The 24,395-nt window shown below is 53.3% G+C and overlaps 1 protein-coding gene across 3 annotated transcripts in view; it reads right to left on the bottom strand.

Moving 5' to 3' along the window:
• RBPMS (RNA binding protein, mRNA processing factor) overlaps positions 1 to 24,395 on the bottom strand; it is a 133,943-nt gene that overhangs the window by 6,769 nt on the left and 102,779 nt on the right. Inside the window, exons 6-8 of one of the 3 annotated variants that reach the window (XM_030565274.1) lie at positions 24,060 to 24,190; positions 7,003 to 7,072; positions 4,229 to 4,314 (exon numbers count right to left, since the gene is read on the bottom strand). In XM_030565274.1, coding sequence (XP_030421134.1) covers positions 7,010 to 7,072; positions 24,060 to 24,190 — 194 coding nt within the window. In that variant the 3' untranslated portion in view covers positions 4,229 to 4,314; positions 7,003 to 7,009. Of the gene's footprint in view, positions 1 to 4,228; positions 4,315 to 7,002; positions 7,073 to 23,599; positions 24,191 to 24,395 lie in introns of those variants that run through there. The other 2 variants (XM_030565273.1, XM_030565272.1) reach the window with 2 other exon arrangements.

The raw sequence follows: 24,395 nt of genomic DNA, 5'->3' as shown, positions 1-24,395 counted from the left end.
TGGGCTCTCTCGGAAACGGTGCACCGGGCCGGGCCCCGGGGTCTGTAGGAAGCGCTGGGCTCTCTCGGAAACAGTGCGCTGGGCCAGGCCCCGGGGTCTGTAGGAAGCGCCAGGCCGGCCCCCGGGGTCTGTAGGAAGCGCCGGGCCGGCCCCGGGGTCTGTAGGGAGCGCTGGGCTCTCTCGGAAACGGTGCACCGGGCCGGGCCCCGGGGTCTGTAGGAAGCGCAAGGCTCTCTCGGAGACGGTGCGGCGCGCCGGGCCCCGGGGTCTGTAGGAAGCGCTGGGCTCTCTCGGAAACGGTGCACCGGGCCGGGCCCCGGGGTCTGTAGGAAGCGCTGGGCTCTCTCGGAAACAGTGCGCTGGGCCAGGCCCCCGGGGTCTGTAGGAAGCACCGGGCCGGTCCCTGGGGTCTGTAGGAAGCGCCAGGCCGGCCCCCGGGGTCTGTAGGAAGCGCCGGGCTCTCTCGGAAACAGTGCGCCGGGCCGGGCCCTGGGGTCTGTAGGAAGCGCTGGGCCGGCCCCAGGGTCTGTAGGAAGCGCCGGGCTCTCTTGGAGACGGTGCACCGGGCCAGCCCCAGGGTCTGTAGGAAGCGCTGGGCTCTCTCAGAGACAGTGCCCCGCGCCAGGCCCCAGGGTCTGAAGGAAGCGCCGGGCTCTCTCGGAGACGGTGTGCCGGGCCAGCCCTGGGGTCTGTAGGAAGCGCCAGGCTCTCTCAGAGACGGTGTGCTGGGCCGGCCCCGGGGTCTGTACGAAGCGCCTGGCTCTCTTGGAGGTGCTGAGGTCTTTCCAAGGTGGAATGCCTGGCTGGTGCTAGGGTCTCTCTGAAGCAGTGCACTTTGGTGGCCCTTAGGTCTTTCTTAAGTGCCAGGGTCTCTCTAAGCCACTACAATCTCTCTGAGGCAGCATGCCCGGCTGGCACTCAGGTCTCCCCAAGACACTGGAGTGTGTCTGGGGTGGCATGCTATTTGGTGCTGGGGTCTTGCTGAGGCAGTGGGGTATCTCTGAGATGGCACACCTAGCTAGGGCTGGGGCACCGTGCCAGCGTGTAGGTCGGTCTTAGGTGCCAGAGTCTCTCTGAGGTGCCACACCTGGCTGGCACTCAGGTCTCTCTGAGGCACTGGGGTCTCTCTGAGGTGGCACATCTGGCTGGTACTCGGGTCTCTCTGAGGCACTGAGGTCTCTCTGAGGAGGCACACCTGGCTGGCACTGGGGTCTCTCAGAGGTGTCACACCTGGCTGGCACTCAGGTCTCTCTGAGGCACTGGGGTCTCTCCGAGGCACTGAGGTCTCTCTGAGGAGGCACACCTGGCTGGCACTGGGGTCTCTCCGAGGCACTGAGGTCTCTCTGAGGTGGCACATCTGGCTGGCACTCAGGTCCCTCTGAGGCACTGGGCTCTCTCTGAGGAGGCACACCCGGCTGGCACTGAAGTCTCTCTGAGGCACTGGGATCTCTCAGAGGTGGCACACCTGGCTGAAACTGGGGTCTCTTCTATTTATTTATCTTAGGGTGTTTCCCAGTGTGGAGGTACAGACTTGTGCTAACTCTGCTGGAGGCAGAGCACTAAAAATAGCAGCATGGCTGTGGCATCACGAGCAGCAGTCTGGGTTAATCACTCTAGCACAATCCCACCCGACCCATGGGCACATACTCGAGGTGGCTGGCCCGAGCTGTGACCTGTCACTTGTAATACACTGGCTTGAGCAGAGCTCACTCATGTTGGTCTCCCCGGGCTGGAACAAATACTCCCAGCTGCCGTGTAAACATACCCTTAGGTTTAAAAATTAAAGCCAAGATCTTCTAAAGTGACTTGTGATTCTGGGGTCCACTCTGTGATAGCTTGTGGTGTTTGTTTTTCAGGTGCCCGGGCACAAGTTTCCAGCACTGCTGGTCAGACCCAGCCTTGGAGATCAGGCCCTTCTGAGGGGTCTCAAGTTGGGCACTGAAAGGCACTAGCTGTTTGCAAAAATCTTGCCCGCAATGGCTCTAGCCCATCTGTGTCAGTATGTCTTCCCATTGCTGCTGCTCCCATAAGCCTCAGAGCAGAGGTCTGCTCATGCCTGATTTCTGAGCCCGACCTGAACCCAGCCCAGACCCAAGCCCCAGCCTGAGAGGCTTGAATCATTTTCTGACCCAACACTTCCCCCTGAAACTGAGTGAGTACCAGCACCGCCTCCTGCCCGGGCGGTTGGCATGGTGGTGACTGCAGCTGTGTGCCCTGCTCCTGACAGCTGCTGCCCCCTGCTGACTGTGTGTCAAGGAGCGAGTGGTGCTGGGACATGTTGGCATACTCGCTGCACAGCAGAGCGAGGCAAGCAGCCATCGTCACACCAACACCCAGGCAGGATGAGGAGCCAATCTGCCCGAAGCCCGAGAGAGTCCAGTTGTTTTCCCACCTGCCCCAATGCAGGCCCAGGTCCTCCTGTCGGGTTCAGGTCAAGCTGCAAGCTTGAGCACCACGGGGTAGGCACTGGCCTGCTTGCCCAGATCAGCGTGGGAGAGCAGGGCCTCAGAAGAGGCCCGGAGCCCAGTGATGGGGCAGGAGGCGCTTGTCGCTAGTGAAGCACTGTGGCTGAGCAGAGGATGGAGGGATCTAGCCCTGGCAGCCTGGCCCCTTTGCTGGGCACTAAGCTCTCACTGAGGACATGTGCTCAGCTGGACGTTACATCCAACATCACAGCTAGCCAGATGCGGCAGCGTTTGCTGAGCTCCCTCAAGAACTGGAACCTCTGGGTTTTATTTGGGACAGTTACCTGAACTTTATATTGAAAATGCACAGCTAGTGGGGAGTGTGAGGGAAAGGGGGAGACTGTCTGGCCATAGTCCGTATCACCGGGAGGGACAGTCCGCCCAGACTCCAGAAGCTAGCAGTGGGGGGTGACCTCGACATGCATATGGTGGGAAGACTGTTGAACCCTTTTATCTGAGCTGCATGTCAAGCATCACAAGGAGCTTAGACTGATGTGCTGTGAAAGTAAGTGACGCCTGGGAACAGCTGGGTAGATGCATTAGAGCTTAGCACTGCTACTGGCCTAATGGTTTTACTTTTTGTTTTAATTTCCACAGTTTATTTATCCACAAATGGCTGCAATATTTACAGACTGTATCTTCTCTAACTCCTCTTCCAGGACGGATTGCATCAAAAGAGTACATTTGTGTAATAAAATAAACTCTCCCCTTGCTGTGGTAATCTGTGCTCAGTAACCACATGTGTTTTCCATTTATGGACCCTGACATGATCTGCTGCCAAGGGAGTTTTCATTAACTTTTAATAAGACATTTTTGTTGTGTTTGGACATGCGTATTGTAGAGAGTAAGGAAGGATCTATGCATTTCAGGGAGAATGGAGCCTCCTTGCTTTCTGTGCAAGCTGTATTCTGTATGCCAGAAAGGGACCATTGTGATTGTCTAGCCTGACCTCCTGTCCAACACAGGCCAGAGAACCTCACATAGCGATCTCTGCATCCAGCCTATAACTTCGTTTAAGCCAGAGCATATATTTTACAAAGAGAGTCCAGAGAGACAGATGTCAAGTGCTGGAAAATCCACCCCGTCCCTTGGTAGTTTGTTACAGCAGTTAATCACCATCCCATTTGCCCCTTATTTCCAGTCCGAACTGTCAAGCTTCAGCTGCCAGCTGTTGGATCTTGTTTTGCCTTGGTCTGTAGGTCAGAGTCCTCTCCTATCAGAAAGCTCCTCCCTATCCAGGTACTTGCAGACTGTGAGAGTCACTTCTCAACCTTCTCTTGAATAAACTAAAAGTCTGAGCTGCTTTAGTATTTCTCTGAAGGCAGGTTTTTCCAGAGTGCAGATCATTCTGAACCCTCTCCAATTTCTCAGCATCCTTTTTGCAGTGAGAGACATCGGCGTGGGACACAGTAACAGTAATTGTCTCACTAAGGTCCTAAGCAGAGGTGATCCCACCTCTCTGCGTATGCACACAAGGATCTTCAGACGTGTGGCGTATGTTGTCTACAGGTGACTTGAGGCCAGGCTTCTGGAAGATTTACTGAATAGTTCGGTGCCATGCTGAATGAGTCGGGTTACAGCTTTGACTACCCCTGCACAACATTCAGTGGCAGTGTGACCGAGCCATTCTTTCAGCTGAGAAAACACCAGCTTATTAGGGTTGTCTCTCTCTAAATGAAGTATATCCTCTGGTTTCTTAACAGGGATGGTTCTGAGAGGGATGCAGACTGCAGGCACTTTCAAGGCCAGTAAGATGCAGTATAGTTGAGATGGTAATCAGCTGGACAAGGAGAATGCACCGAGGCTTGGCGCAGTCACTGGGAGGGCATCAGTGAGACCACAGCATGTCCTACCAGAAGGTGACAGGACACCCCCCCCCGTGATGAAGCTGGTAAAAAGCAGTTTCCTCGTGCCATTTACTCCCTATGCACACTAGTGAGTAGCTAGAAGCTCCACTGGCACTGACAGACCTGCTGTCTGGGGCTGGGCCTGCGTGGTAGCCTGGGTATTTCAGATAGGCTGTCCTTGGCTTTGCACTGCCAGAGGTGCCATCAGCCAGTGATGGGGCCACTATCGGGGAGAATCTCCCCTGCATACAACTGCATGAGGGACCACCCACAAATGTCAGCAATAGACATGGGCAGCAGCATGTGGGGCACCCCTCAGCGTGCCAGGGCCTGTCGTGGGCACAAGGTCCCCACAACAAGAGAGACAACTCAGGCCAGAAGTGCCAAGCACTGCAAGACCTCTCTGTGACCTCAGCTGTGGACTCCTGCCGTGCTGAGGTAGGTAGTTCCCAACAAGGAATGTGAAGAGGGGACCCCAGCTTTGTGCGGCACTTAGGGAACGTGGTGCCTACAATGAGCCACGTCTTGTGAATGAGGAATGCCTGGGGATGAGCGCACAAGCCGGAGCCGTTCCACTGAACCACCCAGACACCATGTCATGTTCTCCAGCCTTCCCTGGAAGCCCTTGCTAGTCACCTCCAGGCCACACTCAGCGGAGCTGATAGCCAGTGTGAGACATGCGATAACGTCACATCTCTGTGGGTGGATCTGTGAAGGCGCATGCCCACTGCTTCCAGCTATGAGAGACTGCTCCCAGTACAGCCCGGCCACAGCACCAAACCCACCAAGCTGTCACTTGCCAGCATGGCACTGGGGGGCATAGGGCTGAGGAGATAAGCAGTGGTGTCCGGGCATGACCTTGAATCCATGACTCCCCTCCCAGCACAAACACGCTGCTGTGGCCAGAGTTGTGGGTAGTGTCTGCAATCCTCTCCCCTCCCTTGCTCCAGGGGGCCTCAATACAGCTGAGCCTGGAGCAGCTTGTGCCAGTAGGGTGCCAGGCTCCAGCTCTGCGGGTACAGCCTGTGTTCTGAGCCCTTGGGCTGCAGGGAGAGCAAGGAATGGTGAGGGGATAAGACTAGAAAGAGAAAACAAGGTGCAGAGAGGGGAGAGGGTGGAGAGAAAACAAAGGACAGGAGAGCGCATGGCCAGGCCAGACAGAGGGAGACCCAAGGTAAGCCTGCCCAGGGATGACAGAAGGGTTCTAGGCATGGGGCACAAGGGCTGTGGTATCAGGGTACTCAGCCACCCAGCCAGGCTGGGAATGATGCGGCTAGGAGCTGCCTGTTGGGGTTAGTTAGTTCAGCTGTAATCGTCTGGGGCCCTGTTCTCCAGGGGGTGTGACAGAAACACAAAGCAACGGTGAAGGAAAATGTTTGCCATCTCTGCCGGACGGAGGCTAAGCCAGTCACTCCAACAGCAGAGCCCGCTACCGCTCTGTTCAGCTAAACATGCACCCGAAGGAGAGGGATTCACAGTCAACGTTTAGCAATAACCCAAGCTTCCCTTGAGCACGTGTGAGTGCTCTGAATGATCTGCTCTAGGGCACCCACAGGGAGGAGCCCCTGAGTGAAGGATACAGCCTAAGCCACGCAGATCGGACTAGACCTGCAGCCTCCTTGTGGCCTCCCACTCGACAGACGTAGGGCATTTTCTCCCTTTCTGTCCCTTTGACGTGGTTCAGCTTAGTGGGCTCCACGAGTCCCGCAGAGCCCAACCCTCACCCTTTTGCCTTCACACACGCACACATCTTGTCTTTCCATGTGTAGCACCCTCCCTTGCAGCCAGCGGTATTTCCTCCTGGCTCCGCTCCTGAGGGGCAGCCTCGTACTGAATGAATGGCAACACAGCCACTCCAACAGCACTGTCCAGTGACTTCCTTCAAGTGCCAGTTTCGGTGCGCCAGGCTCTGTCACCCAACCCTAATGCCAGCCACGGGCACTGAATCACTTTATCACATGGTGACAGCAAGGGAGAGGAACGTAGGAACTCTCTGTGACGCAGTAGGGAGCAGGGCGGATTGACCTGAGAATGTCGTCTAGTTTTACTGGGAGGATGGGAGAGCCGGGGGGAGACTTTACCTGAGCCGGGAGGGGGATAGGGCCAGGTGACACCTTTGGCCGGGAAACTGGACAAAGGCTGGGAGAGGAGCCTGGGGGAGGGGGGAATGAGATGCTGCAGCAGAGTTTCAGTTTTGGGCTGGATGGGGAATCGGAGGGAACCCCAAGCTGGGGTCTAAGATCCCTACCCCCCAAAAGGACCTGTTTATGCCTACAAGCTCTGGTTTGGACTGTGTTCCTGTCATCTAATAAACCTGTCTGGCTAAGAATCATAGTGAATCACAGGAAGCTGGGGGTGCAGGGCCTTGTCTCCCCCAGACTCTCTAACACTCTCCCTATGGGTCCAAGCTTTAGGGGAGAAGCTGCTACAACACCCTGTATGTGAACTATCCATGTAGTGGAGTGATGAGATAGTACAATCAGCCATGGCCAGGAAAGGGTCTGGGGATGCCTCATGAGATACCGACATTCCTCCCATGCCTATAGACTCGGAGCAGAGCCAGGGGCAGCGACGTGAATTCTGCTATGGCAGGACACCCCTTCCTCGCCTGCCCGCAGTGACTGTTAGAAGGATCCATTGCCGCCAGCTGGTGCCGGGAAAGTGAAGCCCACGCAGAGCCGTACACTTACACAGTATTCAGCAGAACTGACGGGACTTCCAGCCCTGAGAAGCAGCCTCTGAGGGAGGGAGCCAGCGCATCTGAAAAGACAAGAGAGGCAGGTGTGAAACATGAGCTAGAAGGCATCACATGCCTTCAACTCCTACACAAACCACATCCTGGGCCTCTGCGAAGAGGGGACAAGAGCTGGTCCCTGTTCTGGGCTCACTCGAAGTGCCAGACAGGCCTAGCCCCAAACCCCTGCTTTAAACACCATCCCCTTCCTCAGTTCTGGGTGGTTCAGAGCTGCAGACCCAACGTTATGTCACCCGTCCATTGCCACTTGCAATCCTGTGGCAGTGCACAACGGACTCAATGGAGGGGGCAAGGACAGCACTCCCGCTGATAGGGGCCCTCTGCCAGAGCCCCCCCCGGTGCTGGATTTGGGGCAGAGCTGTGCCTGTGCTCAAGCTGTGCCCCCGACGTTGGAGCTGTAGCTTAGAACAGTGGTTCTCAACCTTTTCCTTTCTGAGCCCCCTTCCCCACCCCAACATGCTGTAAAAATGCCACGGCCCACCTGTGCCACAACAACTGGTTTTTCTGCCTATAAAAACCAGGGGTGGCAAACAGGGCAACTGCCCAGTACCCCACACCATAAGGGGCCCTGTGAAACTAACTTGCTCAGGCTTCAGCTCCAGCCCTGGGTGGTGGGACTTGGAAGCCCTACACGGTGGGGCTTTGGCTTTCTGCCCTGGGCCCCAGCAGGTCTAATGGCAGCCCTGATTGGCAGACCCCCCGAAATCTGCTTGCAGCCCTCCAGTGGGCCCTGGACCCCTAGTTGAGAACCACTGGCTTAGAGTTCATCTTCTTGCTCACTATCCTCTTCCTGCTGCCATGTGGTCCTTCCTGCAGAGACGGTATTGCCTGAGGGCAGCTCTGACCCAAACACCAAACTAAGGGAATCCAAACTCAAGTCAGGGATTGCGGGGTGGGGGTGGGGGGGTGTAGTTTAGTGTCCCATGCACCCTTTCCTTTAAACATGTCCCTCTCCCTGCCATGCTGGCAGACGAAAGGAGAACAGTAGTGCCTGTGCTGGCTCTACACCAGAGGACCCCTTTGCACTGGCTGATCCTGGCGCCAGTCACACCAACCCTAGGTATGAATGCTCAAATTGAGCATAGCAGGAGGATCCTGCGTGGCTTTGCAGAGATGCTGCACCAGGCTGTCTGAAAATGCTGTTCTGATCTGACAAGGGACTCTGAAAATATGCTCCATTTACAAGCAAAGAGGTGGCTCCTCTAAGATCCAGCTCTGCAATCTCAGCCTAAGTTCAGACCCAATTTTTCTCATGCATTATCAGTAGCAGTCTACGTTTTGCAGGCCAAAGCTGCACTTGCGAACCCCATGGCGTTGGGCAGCTTTGCAGAGCAGTAACTCGCTGGAGCTCCATCAGCAGCGCTGCACAAAGAGGCATGGACTTGCTCATTCGCTCTTGGCTGCTAGTTCTGCAGGGCAAATGGAGCTAAAAGCAGTGAACGCTTCTTTCAGTGACTGCAGCTAGCAGCTGGGACCCTGGCTCTGCAGAGCGGGCACATCTGCTGAGAAAGGAGGAGGTGCCATTTTTATATAGCACAGCACTGCATTCTAGCACATACGCGCGACAGCAAGCTTGAGGAACTGTTGTTATGCAACAGAGAAGTCACTAAGATACTAGCATATCCTCCACTGCTGACAGGATGGCTTCGCCCTCCTTCGCTGCACCAGTAGATGGGTTCAGGACAGCAAAATGCCTGCGCTCTGAGGGGATATAGCTTCTTTCCAGCGGCACATGTAGCACCCAACACTATTAAAGCTGCAGATGCAGAAGGAAGGAACACCCTGCCAACTCTGCTCTGGAGAAGGCACTTTGTCACGGTTGGCCTGAAAAGTTGCTTTTCCTCTCGCAAATATGGTGTGGAGTCCTACGTGAAATGCAAGGACTGCATTAGGGCCTGATTTTGTCAAGTGACTCCCCTTGACATGTGAAGAGCTGCTCTGATGTCACTGGGCCTGCTGTTGTATAAGGTGCTAATCAGCATGAGGGTGGCAGAAGCAGGCCTTGAAATCCTTTTCTTCTGTCCTGCACATGCTTCACTGTGTACCAGCTCTCTCTGTTCAGGCCAGGATGCACGGACCATATCCAACCACAACCATCAGAGTGAAATTGGGCAATTTTTGCTTGGCTGCTGAGCGGCCTGTCCAGCTATATGGAAACGTATCATTTCCCGCTGATGCCTTTTGTGCAGGCAGCAGAAATGCGTGAATGAGAGCAAGGCAGAAAGGAAAGACAAGAAACAGCCCACTTATATGGCCAATGGGGACAGGGGCTCAGGAGGGGAAGAGTTGGGCATGACTGGTGGGGGAAGGGGAGAGAACAGGGGGGAGTCAAAGCAAGAGACAAAATTCAAGCCCCCTTCCACACCTTGCACAATTTACCTCTATTCAAATATCTTAGCATGAAGGCAGATTTTTTTATACATCTTCACCCTCAGATTATGAAGCTTGAAACTAACAGCAGTTCTCTTGGCTCTGGGTTTCATTCCAGGTTAATCAGGTTAGTTGGGCCCTTTGACATGCAAAACTTGGAAGATTCTCATTGTAGAGTTTGAAGTTGGGTGAAACCTGATGATTTTGACTAAGTTTTGGGTTCATTTGAAGCCAGAAATTCATTGCGAAATGCAGGGGCTCAAACATGTGAATTGAAGTACGTGAGGGTTGCTTCATGGAGACTCTTGTTCTGTGCATCCATTATAATGTCGTCAGTTTATTTCATTAATAATCAGTGAGGATGCTGTTAATGAGTCCTGAAATTTCAGACCTGAAAGCACAACTATGCACAAATAATTTGTACATGCAAATAGGCAGTTACATGTCTAACTTATCATTTGGATATGCAATTGCAGTTATTACATGGACAAATTACATGCCACAATTTTGCGCACTCATTTTTAAATATACCCTTTGATATTTCATTGTTCAGGTACTGCTGTTGGCGCTCCCTGGGGGGGCCCTATCAGATTTCGGTTTGATCTTAGGCTAACTGGCCTGTAGTTAGCTTTCTACAATCCTGGCACAACATTAGCTATTTTCCAGTCCTCTGGAACTTTCCCAGTGTTCCAAGTTTTGTTAAAAATGAATAGCAACATTTCGGAGATCGCCTCAGCCAATATCTTTTAAACTGGTCTATTGGATGCAAGCTACCTGGTCTCGCTGACTTCAAAATATTTAACTCTAGCAGTTACTGTTTGTAGTTGCTTTTGCTTATGGAAAAAGGCCCACAAGACAGTATCTGTGTGTAGCAGGGGGTGAGGCTCACAAGGCAGCATCTGCATGTTACAGGTGGACAAAGGCCGTCGGGGCAGTGTCCATGTGTAGTGGGCGGGCAGAGGCCAGCGGGGCGGCGGCGGTGTGGCGGGCGGACAGAGGCCGGCGGTGTGGCGGGCAGACAGAGGCCGGCGGGGCGGCGTCAGGGTGGCGGGTGGGCAGAGGCCGGCGGGGCGGCGTCGGTGTGGCGGGCGGGCAGAGGCTGGCGGGGCGGCGTCGGCGGGGCGGGCGGGCAGAGGCCGGCGGGGCGGCGTCGGCGGGGCTGGCGGACAGAGGCCCGTGGGGCGGCGTCGGTGTGGCTGGCGGACAGAGGCCCGTGGGCGCCGTCGGTGTGGCGGGCGGATTGCTCTCTAGACAGTAGGCTGCTAACTGTGGATCAGAGAGGTTGTGAAGCCCTTGATCTGAGGGACTAGCCAGGCATGTGGCACGTTGCGCAGACTAGTGTAGAGTCTGTCCCCGGTGCTGGACATGTGAGAAGGAGTAAGAGCTCTTTTGCCGATGGTGGTTCTGCCAGGCTGGACTTATCATTTGGGGGGCCTGGATGCCATTGTGCTGATATGGGAACCAAATGAGCAGGACGTCCAGGTAGCAGAAGCTGTGAATGCCCTGGTGCCCAAAGCAGGAAATGAGCATCACTGCAGGCTGGAAGAACCTGGTCAGCAATACCCTTGGCTATTTGAAGTCTGACCCAGTCTGGACCCAAGGCATTGGGATCGACCACACCTTAACCCCATGGCCACAGTCCAGGTGGATCCAGACTGCTGGTGTGGAGAAAGGGAGGAGGAGAACTGGTGTCAAACTCAAGAGCCTGCAGCCTAAATCACCCCACTGAGAGCAGAGTGGCTGAAAGATGCTGCTTGGTGTGGCAGACACAGTGCCCAGGCCCAGGCATGTATGGGTGGAACCTGGAGGGCACCAAGAATTTTACCAGTGGCTGCTTCTGTGCCATGAATGTGTCTGGGAGCCCTAGCAGCCAGCCCCCAGGCCAGAGGGCTCTGTGGAGGAGAACAGCCCTGAATACAAGCACTGAAGCGTTCTACTTGCTTAGTAAAACCATGTGAACAGAGACGACAGAGACAATTGCTAAAGCTTAGGTCTGTGTATGTGCTGTACCTAGCACAGCGGGCTCATTCCTGCCGGGGTATCCACCAGTCGCTCCAGCACAGACACAATATTGCCAAAGTCAAGAGATTAAAAATCATAAGTCAAATTCCTATAAATCATGACCTGTCCCACACATCATGAGATTTAAAAAACATCAGCAAGCCATACTACTTAGTCCATCTTTTGACTTTTTCTTGTGGGTGGGTGGTTTTTTTTCAAGTTGAAAAGTGAGCCTTTAATGTACTTCTCTTCCAGGCAGCTCAAAGGGAGACTCCACCCACCCCTAAAATGGGGGAATTGCCAGCCATTTCCTATTACTGTCTTGACTCCTCGCCCTCAGACCCAGCAGCACCCCTCCCTGACTCCCTCCCTCCCTTTCCTCCCCCTGCCTCGGCACCTGCTCTCTGCTCTAGGGTCATAAATGTAGGCAGGGCTCAGTAGCAGGGCAGGTCTGTGTCCTCTTGCAGAGCTCTGCCAGCCCTGAAAAACATGGGATCAGAGGTGCTGCTCTTGTCATAGCACCAGCTCCTCCTGCAGGTGCTGAGATCCTGTGACAGAATCTTACAGTCCCTTTGCACGTTGGCAGTCCTTCCCGTGGCTGCTACCCGTCCCCACCATTCCCCCTAGGCTGTGGGCACTGCCATTGGACCCCCTCCGTCTCCCACTCCATCACTGTCCTCTGCTTCTCCCTGTAACCCCATTCCCCTGAAGCCCCTAAATCAAGCTCCTGATCCCCCTTGTGCCCGGCCCAGCCCTCTGAAACATGCAGTGACAGCCACACTGCCTGTGGGCCTGGCTTCAATCTCATTGGAAACAATGGGAGGTGGCAGACCGCTATCTGAAGGGCAACCTCCCTTCCCCATGCAGACAGACTGTAGGGAAACGGTGCCCAGCATGTTGGCTTCAACCCCATTCACTGGCGTGGCAGCTGGCGGCCATTTGGAATCAGGGCCAATTCCTGTGTTGGCACCTTTCATCCTGTATTCATGAGGAAAGTGCAAACAACCCAAAAGCACGAGAGCCGTGATAAAGCTGTGAGAGTTGGCCCCACGGCGGACAAAACTAGTAGCTAATAATACTCAGCTCAAACAGCAGCTGTACGACTGAGCGGCACTAGGGCACTGATCCAGCCAAAATGCTCACAGGCCCCATTTCAAGGCCTAGTGAGCAAAGGAAGTTCCTCCCACCCACGCACGCTCCTGACTCCAGGACCTGCCCTATAGGCTCCTGCCTACTCTTCTTTCACTTCTTCCCTGCTGGGATTTAAAGAAAATTATTGCCATTTCCCATCTTTCCCTGGAGCGAGGGCCAGGCACTGGGTCCATGAATGCACTTACTTTAGGCTGCACAGCACTGCCCCTGGCGCCAGCCTCCCCAGTTTCCTCTCACAGGGATTTTTGTACCCCTGTAGAAATCCTGGCGCCATTCACCAACCGGGTCTGTAAATTTGGCCATAATGGTCCCCTAGCTGCCAGGAGCATGGTGAGGGTCATTCAGGACCACCTGGGAGCTATACGGATACCTGGTGAAGGCACCCTGCTTGGCTGGCTCGGCTGAGGGGCACAGTAGGGGAACATGTGCTGCTGCTGTCCGTGTTCTGTGTGCTCTGTAGATCTGCAGCGTCAGTTTCTGGGGCTCTGCAGAGGCCACCTTTCCCTATGAAAGTGCTATCAGCCTGGCCTTGCCAGGCGGACGGTGTTGTTTGGAAGGTATGTTAAATGTAGGCTGAAAGGAGTTGCCAGTATCCCTTTAACTACAGCTCGTTGTTAATCAGGTGGGCGCTGACGCTGGTGGAGACCATGGAGACCCACCTCCGTGTGCTTGCTCTGGCCCAAGTGGGAACATATCACAGAGCTAGTGATGTAGGCAGCTCTCTTGCTGAATTAGCCTTCAGTGCAGGCACGCTCCCAGGGCCAAATGCAGCCACGTTACTGGCCTGAGTGGAGCAGCCTGTGGGGTTGCCGTGCTGTTCATACAGGGGCCGATACAGTGCCAATACACCATGGTTCTGTACATCCTTCTTCCTTCCCATCCTTAAAGCAGGGGCAGGTTACCTGCTTTGAGACTCCCAGCTCTAAGCAGATTTCGAGATGTATGTGACAGGCCCTCACTCCTTGCCCAGCCATACCCACACGCCCATTGCCCCGGCGCCCAGGACATTGTGGAGCTGGGGGTACTTCCTCCTTGGGTTATTCAGAACAAAGCTGGGTCTGGAACCAGCTGGGTGCTATGTAAACACAGGGAGGGGAGGTCAAGTGCCTATTTGCCTGACCCCTGTTAAACAGCACTGGTGCTGTCCTAGGGCCATAGCCTATGACAGACAGATCCCTTTTTCAGTCATTTATTACTCTGAACATGACAACCATTCCTGTGTTTTCCCCTGTCTAGTTCCACGTGTGTCCGTTTCCCTCTGGGCATGGCCTTATTACAGAACATGCTGGAGCGTCCTTCCAAGGCATTACTTGGGTACCCAGCCGAAGCACCCAGGAGTCGGCAGCAGGTAGAGCTTGCATCTGAGAGGGGGAATCGGCTGTTTCTGTATCTACTGTTTGAGGGTAATGTCATTGCTTCTCTTATTTGCCTGGCCGCGCACTGCACAGAACTGCCATTGGGCAGCACACCACCAAAGCCCCTGCTACTCACCACCCCCAGAGGGGTGAGGTAATGGCTGTCTTTGAATCAGCAGAGGAAATGGGAGTTTGTTCATCTTGGTAGAAAATTCTGGGCTGAATTTTCAGCAGGATAAAAGGAGGTGGAGTTGTTTAACTCCCACTAGGCTTAACAGACTCTGAATGTCTTCCCCCACCATGCTGAAATAGCCCCATTTTGTAACAGAAATGTTTGTGAGGGGGAAATAAAAGGAAACACCTACCCCTTACTTGTGGTTTGCTGCCTCTGAGTCCATGAAGTCACTAGTCAAATAGCAGCACTGGCGTTGCCTTCCTGGGATAGGTAATAAGGGGAGGGGGGCATTGCTATCACAGTGGGTGGGGGCAGAGCCAGGACAGCACATGACAGAAGGGGGGGAAGGGTACATGTGTGTAACTGCTGTCGGTGTCAGGGTGCAGCAGGTGGAGATTGGTGCATCCTGTGGGTTGGATAAAGGTGCCCGAGGGACCCAAAATGATTAAGAGCTGGTGTTTTCCAGAGAGGAAGAAAGGAAAGAATGAAGAGGAGAAGGCAGAAGACAGTCTGATTCCCACTCTGTGCCCGGGACTGGCAGCTCGCCCTGCTCCTGGAGCTGTGCTTTACCCTGATTCCCGACCGCACCTCTGCACACACACTCCCACGCGCTCACCACGCTCACTTTGTTACCTGTCTGCTGTAACACGTCATGCTAACGGGTCAGCCGGCTCTGCTTGAGACTGGCCTAGTCCAGCTCTGGGCAACCAGGAGCTAGATCACATGAGCCACCATGGAAACAGAAGATAATGCCATTCCCCCCCGCTGTGGCCACCTACAACACATCCTCTCATCCCTGAAAGCCAGGGACCTTCAGCACCACAAACCAGGGCCTCTGGTGCACGAGCTAAAGAAGAACTTGGTTAGCAGGGAGAGTGCTGGGGGCTCTGAAATAATCCCTGGGTATAGCAACTACAGAGAATGGTTTCTCGCCCTAGGCTTGTGTGCTGATGGGGGAGTAGCTGTGTAGTTCCTATCACAGCTAGAACCCAGCTGTTCTCACAGTGGGACCTGCTGGTGCTGTATTGCCTTTAAACGCACTGCAGTGTCATTGTTTCTCTCTGACCTTGGCAGGCAAGATGTTCTGAGAGATGCATCACAGACCTCTTAGCCCCTGGAGAGGGGGGTTAAGCAACCTATGCATGTCCTGCGTGTGTGTTGCTCTGGGGACTGGAGAGGCACGTGGCATCACTCAGACCGCCCTGGGGGGGCCTGGTGAATTGTGGCAGTCTCCCCAGGCTGTGCTGTGGGCTGCAGCACTGCCAGGAGGCTACATAATTCTGTGGCCCTGTTCCTGGCACACCTCTTCTGCTCTCAGCATGCCCACTACACCAGGGCTTGTATGGGGTTCCCTGCAGTGGGGGAATCCTCTTCCCCTCTGCCCCCAGAAGCAGGGCTGCTAGGTACCCTTTATGCCACTCTGGCCCTTTCAACCAGTGTAAGAGTGTGGCCAGGACCTGTGGTACAGGAAAGGACTCCATCCACGGCTCTCGTAGCATGACAATCTCTTGCTTCGTACAATACAAATGAGGGAATTGCTGTCTGAGAGCATGGGCCACGTTTGGCCCTCAGATGTGTACCGCTCATCTCCTGAACTCACCAGGGACTGAAATCTATCACTTCACTTCTATTCCTGTTTGCCTGAACTTTGCCATGGGCCAAGCCATGCTCATTAGCTGAGCTACCTTCCTCCATCGGCAGTCAGTGACTTCATACACAGGAACATTCTTACCCCACATATGTGAATTTAGTGAAAACTGTCCCACTCTTCCTCTACGATCATCTCTCTTGAGGGCTCACAGCTGGCTTTTATGGTACTAACCTATACCTCAGCTGGTAGCCACTAGGAAATTGTGTGGCTACCTGTGTTTTTAAAATCTCTTGACCATTATCCCTATCAGTCTGCAACTGTGTTTTCATTATGTTGAATAGAAACTTAGCTATAGTATCTCTTCATATACCAGCTGAAGTTCTGGCACTTTCCCTTCTATAATAATGATTGCTTATATTATTGTAAGGGCCTTTCATCACTAAGAATTCCAAGCATTTGCACAAATTGAAATGCAACCACAGCGGGACTGGCACATGGAAGATTTTTAACGGCACGTGGCAATTCTATACACCAGTTAAAGATAGAAGGAGGCAAAGGATTTCACACCTAAATTACACTCTGCAGAGAATTTTAAGTAGGGGGAATGCCTAATTACTCAAATTAAAATGTGCCCAAGGACAGCTGATAGTGGAGCAAGGGCCATGAGATCAAATGAGAAGAAATGACCGTGAGTCTCATGTCTTGATGGAAAGACAAAGCCTCCAGCCACGACATCCCCTCCAGCACGAGGCTGGCTCACAACTGACAGAAGCAGTGTCTGCATTGAGTCGCCAGTGCCATGACCTGCAGCACGTAGGCGAGCGTAGTCAGGCTCCTGCTCCAGCAATGACTTGGCCTAGCCATGCTTATCCAGGGAGCGCTCACTCAATTACACTCCAGAACAGTTGTGCAGAGACCATGCTGACTTTAACTCTGTACATTCATCGGTGCAAAATCTAATCCTGTGTCTGTTTGCTTTCATTACCAGAACTCTGCAATAATAAAAGCTGTGAGCGAAATCATCAGATTTAGAGGGGCTGATAAAGTAGCAATAAAGCTCCCTCAGACACACTGTTTATTACTCAAGTTAGATGTGGCTAAGATGCACATTAAACGATTCTGTATCTTGCATTTGCAATCTTGTTAGAGACGGGAGGATCATATTGCTATGTGCATTTTCTTGTAATTCACCAACCCAGTAAGCTTTCTGCTCTTTTCTGTGTCTCAGACCCATTGCAGGTGCTGCCTGTCAAATGCTATTTCACAAGACAACTATGTATCTGCAGTAATATTGATCAGCTTTCTTCCCGTAAATACCAGTATCTGAAAACCTGGACTTTTGCCCAAATCTGAAGATGGTTTTTGAAGCAAAGGAGTTTGTCCAACCCCAATTTCAAGTAATGTTGTATTCAGCTCTCCTCCACAAAAGGTTCGTTTCCATCTCTGTTACATGGCTCCAGAGATTAACTTCTTAGCGTTGTTGCCTAGTCAGAGCAGGGCAGGGTCACCGGGGGGCAAGTGGGGCAATTTGCTCCAGGCCCTAGACCCCGCAGGGGCCCCCACGAGAGTTTTTCGGGGCTGCTGGAGCAGGGTCCTTCACTTGCTCCAGGGGCCCTGGAAAACTCTCATGGGGCTTGGGCCCCCGGAGTTTCTTCCACTCTGGGTCATCATTGGCAATTTGGCGGCGGGGAGGTCCTTCTGCTCCGGAACCCGCTGCTGAAGTGCCAGATCTTCGGTGGTAGGGGCCCCCCGCTGCCTTAGACCCCAGGCCCCCTGAATCCTCTGGGTAACCCTGGAGCAGGGGGCCACAAGCCAGGGCTTTACTGTGTGCTGTAGAAATGCTGTGCTGTGACCCACTGGCCATGTCACTCCCTCACTGTGACACATCTTCCCAGGCTGTAAAAGGGGTAGAATACTAATCTGCCTCATCGGGGTTAATTAATTAATGCTTAGAAAGTGCTTTCAGATCCCCAGATAACGTACTACGAAGTTCTCAACTGTTCTCCCAATTAGCTTTAATTAGAAAGTTGAATAAGGTAATTAAAAGCTGGCTGAATATTCCTGAGATAGCTTTACCGATTAGCTAGATTCCACTGGCGAGCTCTGCTTCAGGACTGGATTCTGATCATTCAGGCGCTGCACACTGTGACCTGTTACTTGTAAATAAATGGACGGCGCCTGCTCTAATTGACCTCTACAGGGGTTTTGCCTCAGTGAAACTGATGGGATTGCACCAAAAGTCTTTAAAGGTACGGTGGAACTTATCTAGAAAACCCTTGTCTATTTGCAGCCACCTCCAGTGCATTGCTGAATAAAAATGGGCAGACGATGAGCAAACCCCAGCTCCTCTAGCTGCACAAGCTGAAAGAGAAGAAACAAAAGCCACCGGGGAGAAGTTAAGTCCACTTTCATTGTGGAAACACAATGATGTTATAAAATAACCCAAAGCTCCAGCCCCCACTGGACCAGCATTTGCAGTATGGGGCAGACGTGGCTGGGGGCCGTGGGCAAACATTCTCAGTGTAGGTCAGGCATCGCCTGGTGCTCTGGGCAAACACATTCTGAATGCGGGTCCGGAAGCAGCCAGGTGTCCCAGGAAAATATGTTCTCAGTGTGGGTCAGATATGACCTGGTGCCCTCGGCAAATGGGTTCTCAGTGGGTCAGAGGTGGCCATTCATGCAGGAAAACTCCTCTCTGGCAAATCTGGAAATCTTGTACCTTCTGGCTAACTCCTTTCCCCCCAAAGTAGGGCTAACGATGTAAGTATTTTGTGCAGAGCTCTCTGGAGTCTCAGCTTGTCTCTGGTGTGCTGCCTTTAAAGCCTGATTTGGTCACTACGGGTGAGCTGTTGGATTACAATGAGCCATGGATTGCTATTTCCCCATTTTATCAAACCACCAGCCATCTTGGGCTGACCGGCAGCCTCCTCTAGGAGAGGCCCCCCCACACTGGAGTTTCAGGGCACAGACGTATTAGCATAGCTGGCCTCAGGGAATCCCCAGCCGGTACGTGGCAAAAGCCAGGGCTGTTAGCCCTCGTTTTCATAATTACAAAGTTCATGCACATCTTTTATGTGCATTAAAAATAAGTATCAGAGGGTAGCCGTGTTAGTCTGGATCTGTAAAAGCAGCAAAGAATCCTGTGGCACCTTACGTCTGTTAGTCTATAAGGTGCCACAGGATTCTTTGCTGCTTTTAAAAATAAGTAATAATCCACTCCCCTGGAAAAGTCATTGGCACGTATTACTCTAGAAATACGGCCTACGTCTAGCTCATAGCAAATAATCTGAGCGCTAACCGGCTCACTAACAATTTAATTTTCAGTTTGTTTGCTCACCACTAGATCCCAACACTGCCAGCGCAGAATAGGGACCAGTATGAGTTACAGAAGCACAAAAAATCATCTGCAACTACCTGTCTCTGGGCTGCTTCAGTCTCATAACTTACGTGGCCTGGTTTCTTTTACAGTTGTACAAATGCCATCACCTGTGGGGCTGAGCCCTTGAATGCATATAAGGCCAGCAGGGACCATTGTGATCATCTGGTCAGACTCCCAGCATAGCACAAGCCCTATGATCCCACCCAGGGATTCCTACATCCAGCCCAGCTAGCGTGTGGTTAAACTAGAGTGGCTCTGTTTTAAAGATACAGCCAATGTTCATTCCAATGAACGGTGAATCCACCACATGCTGGTGGTTAATTTTCCTGCATTCATCGAACGATGCAGACTCCCATTTCTACCTGACCCACCCAATGCTCCCTCCCATAACAAGCCTGGCCTCTCACCGGGGTTGGAAACCAGTACATGTGGCTCCCTGCCCCGGCCAGGCTCAGAGAGGGGAAGCGTGAGGCCAGGTCTCAGACCTGGCCAGCCACATGACTTTTATACCCACAGTGTAACCATTGGGTGCAATCCTGCCATGTGTACGCCCAGTGAGCAGTGCCTTACTCCGCCAGCATGTCCATAGAACTGAGAGGGGCTGTGCCCAGAGGGTTGCTCCGTGTGAGCATGGGTGGCAGAACCGGCTAACTAGCACTGTGATTTTGCTTCAATGTGTCAGGGAAGCTCTGAGCTGGGTTCTGGTCCAAGCCCAAGTGGACTATGTGGCCCAGTTGCAAGGACTGTGTCTGCACCTCTTCTGGTTTGCTCTGGTTTTGGTGAACCCCAGCAGACTGATGACCCACAGGAGCCACTGGCAAGCTAGACCGTCTGGTGGCCAGCTGAGCACATACATCCAAGGGACACCCCCCACCAGCCAAATCACATGTCACCACCATGGCCCTTCCTCTGCACTAGTCCTTGGCTCAATCCTCCCCCAGGTGACTCAGACTCACTCTTCTTACCCCATGTCATGCTGCACAGTGGGGACAAGAGGGGAGGGGGAACAGGGAAGGTTGTTGCTTGGGCGAGGAGGTTGACAAGAAGGCATGGCCTGCCTGCCTTCTCTCTGCCCTCCGCCCTCGCATAGACAACCTTCCTTGGGCCCATTTCTCCTAGCAACAGGGCTGCCTGTGAATGAGTCCCTCCCACCAGCGCTAACTAGGCATTGCTTTCAGGAACGCCCTCAAGCAGACTGAGATGTACGAGAGTTGCCGGCCGTGCCGAGCCGTTCAGGAGCAGCCAGGCGTACTCAACATGCTGGCAGGCCAAGTCCACAGTGAGTGCTCGTCATCCATATTTAATTATTCCTTTTGTTCGTTAATTTTTAACTACAGTACTCCTGCTATCAAGGGCCATTAGGGGGTCCCAACTTCAGGGTTCAACCAGCAGAAAAGTGCTTGTGACAGAGCGTACATTACTTGGTGTTTCTGCTTTCCACTTTGCTGGGCTGCGTTAGCCAGCAGACTGCTCCACCACTTGTTGTGAATAAAACATGGCCCTTCATTTGGAGTTCATTTTCCTTTTCATCCCTGTCACAGTCACTTTGCCTCACGCTGAAGTTCACGAGCTCACTCGAGTTCCTGCGTTTCCATGAACTATCTGAATTTCTGTAGGGAAGGTCCCTGCATTACTAGCTGGAAGTGCTGGTTGCAGCGGGTCTCTTTAGCGGTAGGCCTGGTGCTGGCAAGCCAGCTGCATGGACGTACGTTGCCAAGGGGAAGGAAATCCAGCGTCAAGTGTTTCCGCCCCTCCAGGGCCAGGGTCTGCCAAATTACTGAGTCAGCAAGTGGTTGGGCAGCCCCAAGTGGCAGCTTGTGCTTATGCTCAGCGCTGGCCTTTGCCCCTGGATCCTGGCCTGTTGGTCTAGTCCAGGCCCCTCTCTTGAGACTCTACAGGCTAAGTTTAGGCCGGCCTTTCCAAAAGCAGGCCCTACCCACACTGGCAAACACTGGGAGCTGCTGGGTGTTGAGGATCTTTTGAAAAACTGGCCTATAATCAACACATGTATTTAGAGCCTCCTTCCCCAGCTGCCACGTGTTAAGCACTGACCCCTGGGCAGGGGAAAGCAGGAAAGGCCTTGGGTTTTATACCGAGCCTTCCGCACAGCTGCCCTACGTGATCACCTGGCATGGCTATCTGTCCATCAGTCCGGCCCTTTAAAGAACCTTTACAGACCAGAACAGAAACGCATGATCCTATTGGTCCCTTCAGGCCCTAAAATCTCTGAATCTAGCAGTGAGTTTTGTTCTCACTGTCTGGTGGCTTTTCATCCTGGACTGACATGTACCCCCCACTCAACACTTTCAGTCACAGACAGATCTGCAGCAGCAACTTGACCGGGAATTCTCCCACATTTACCCTTGAACTAGGTCACCCTTTCTACATTTTCAGCCACCCTCGCTAGTCGGTAACCCTTGGGCTCAGCACCAGGGGAAATGCATTCAGCATAAATATTGGGAGGAGGATAATTACCCACAGACTGGGGAGCAGATACAGTCAGGAGTGGATTTACTAGGCATTGCAGAAAGTAGTTCGAGAAGTGCTCCTCCCTCACATGTGTTGCTGACCGGGTACAGGGAACGGCCCTTCCCGGAAGGGGCTGTGATATCACAGTTGAGTGTGACAGCTCTAAAGGTGAGAGGCTGGCTCTAAAATGGCCATTCTCATTGTGCTTGTGCACTTTTCAAAGATGGCCTAGTCTGTGTCCAACTCCGGTGTCACCTGCCGATGGAGACGGAGGAACAAAAGACTCTGCAGGGACCAGAGCTAGCTATGAAATCTCAAAATCGAACTCACCTAGCTCAGAGGATCAACTTGCAAGTTGGCTTGGTAGTGGGGCACCTCAGTGGCCACAGCTTGCAGGCATGTAACACCCGCCCTTTGGTTTGTGTAGGCATTTCCTGGTGCTGCTACCTGTCTCTGACGGTCATCCTGGGAGGAGGTGCTCATGGGATCATATGGATGAACAGCTCTTCTTTGGCTGTGGTGCTGTCTCAAGTGCTCTGCTCTCTGGGTTGTATTGGGACATGGGGTGGAGGAGAAGGGCATCACTAGCAGCAGTAAGAATTGCCTCTCTCCTGTTGCTTATCTCAGTGTGAACGCTCCTGGGCTGCTGTCCATTATGCCCCTTAGGAACCTACACTGCTCCATACCATGTTGGAACAGGGTTTCTGTCTGTCCCTCTAGGGAATTCCCACTGCTTGACTATCTCTTGGGCTACAGATTGCTCATAGTGTCATGGAAATCACTAGCATCTACTCCAGCTTAGCTACTCAGATACTCCGTGCATGACTACATGTATTTGTATGTAAGATCAGAAGAGCATCAGAGTATGTGGATTATTAATGCAGGAAAAGTCCTTCCAGACAAGCCAGGCATACTGAGACACATGCAGTCGCTACCAAGGAGTGATAAAACGGGTCTCGGATGGAAGCAGCTCCCTAGCTTTGGTAATATCGTGCTGCAGGCTCGGCCCCTCAGGGAGGTGGAAACTTGATTTGCTTGGTGGTGGTTGCCACTTACATGTAGCTGTCATCACCAGAGGCGGCTCCAGCTTTTTTGCCGCCCGAAGCACTGAAGGCAGGCTGCCTTCAGCGGCTTGCCTGTGGGAGGTCCCTGATCCCGCAGATTCGGTGGCTTGCCTGTGGGTACCTGTCCCGAATTGCTGCCGAATCCGCAGGACTGGTGGACCTCCCACAGGCGTGCCACCGAAGGCTGCCTGACTGCCGCCCTCACAGGGACTAGCAGGGCGCCCCCAGCGGCCTGCTGCCCCAGGCACGCGCTTGGAGCGCTGGTGCCTGGAGCCGCCGCTGGTCGTCACCTATGGTCAGTTCACAACAGGGATTCACCTGGCCCCTTGCCTGCAGGAGTCAGCGTCGGAAGGTTTCAAGGACTAAGACTACAGTTACTAACGTTTCTGGTAAATAATTTTTCTGAACATGATCAAAAGTGAGTTCTTTTGTTCTCTCTTCCATTGTATAATTTAAGAAGCTGGAACCCAACTTACTCAACCCATCGTGCCCGGGCGCGTTATTCAACCCTTGCCTGCACCGTGCACAGACTCTCGTCTTTCATTCGGCTGGGATCACCTGAACCCAGAATGTTTCTGGGGCTGTTGCAAATCCTCGTCTCCTTGTTCACATTGCCCTCCTTAGAGCAGAGCTGGGTAGCAGCTGCAGAAATGTACCCCAAGCAGACCCTGGGCACCCCAGACCTAAGCGGGGGGAGAATGACTCATCCTCCCCCACTTTTGTCTGCAGCCTACCAGACCTGCCAGGGATGTGACAGGCTAAGGAGCCTGAACTACTCCTCTCAGCAGTGGCGGTGGCTACTGACCTGAAAACATCGGTGGGTGAGGTGGAGGGAGCACTATTAATAAGGCATCGTTCACCAGCAAACACCTCTGCAGTAACCACCTGCAGCTACAGCACATGGGTCTGTCCACGCAGTGACAGCTGCCCCTGTAGCTCAGCAGTAGATCACCTGCCTTGAAGTGGGGAACACTGACATCTAGGCTATAGCACCAAAAGCCTGACCTTACAGATGGCCAACTCCGAACACACCCGGCCACACAAACACACACCACACCAATGGCCTTCCAGATAATTAGCCGCAAGTGCCAGTTTGGGCTGCACAGTACCCATATACAGAGGCACATGTGTACAGGGTTCTTCAATACCCGGTAGATTCTAGAACTGCCTCCTGTGGCCTTGGTGTGAATGAAAGTGAAAGGATTAAGGAAGAGAGAGGTGTCCGGGATACATCAGGCAGTGTGTGCTTCACCTCGGGAAGCCTGTCCCCACTCGTCCCCTGAGGAGGTGTCAGCTTGATTGGGGTGAGATCATTAATCTTCTGGAGGAGTGTCTGTTAGCCGGACAGGGTTAGTTGGACAGGGTGCGCTGGGGGACCAGCTCCGAAAGGACTGGTGGGAGAGTGAGCGAAGTTGTGGCTGGTTGGTATAATTTACCTGGGCATGCAATGAAGCGGGATAGGTGAAAGCAGGAGGAGGTAGAGCAGGTGCTAACTCCGCTGGGTACAGAGGGTACGGCGCCCACACTTCAGGGCTACTGGGATAAAGTGCAGGCACTGTGAGCTCATCTGCAAGAAAAGAATAAGGAGAGTTCATGGTTACAAAACAGCAATGTTCAAAACAACCGACCGAGAGAGCTCGCTTCACACCAATCAGCTCCTCCGGCAACTGTTACCTAAGCTCAGAGGGAAAAGCCAAAAGCCCAGGGGGGAAGCACTGCTCTGGAGGAGGGTCTCAGAGCCCCAGTGATCAGAGCAGGACCGTGTGCTAACG

The sequence above is a fragment of the Gopherus evgoodei genome, chromosome 5, assembly GCF_007399415.2.
Source record: "Gopherus evgoodei ecotype Sinaloan lineage chromosome 5, rGopEvg1_v1.p, whole genome shotgun sequence".
Taxonomy (NCBI): Eukaryota; Metazoa; Chordata; order Testudines; family Testudinidae; genus Gopherus; species Gopherus evgoodei.
Note: the sequence above shows the minus strand (reverse complement) of the source record. Positions and strands in the feature narration are given on the sequence as shown.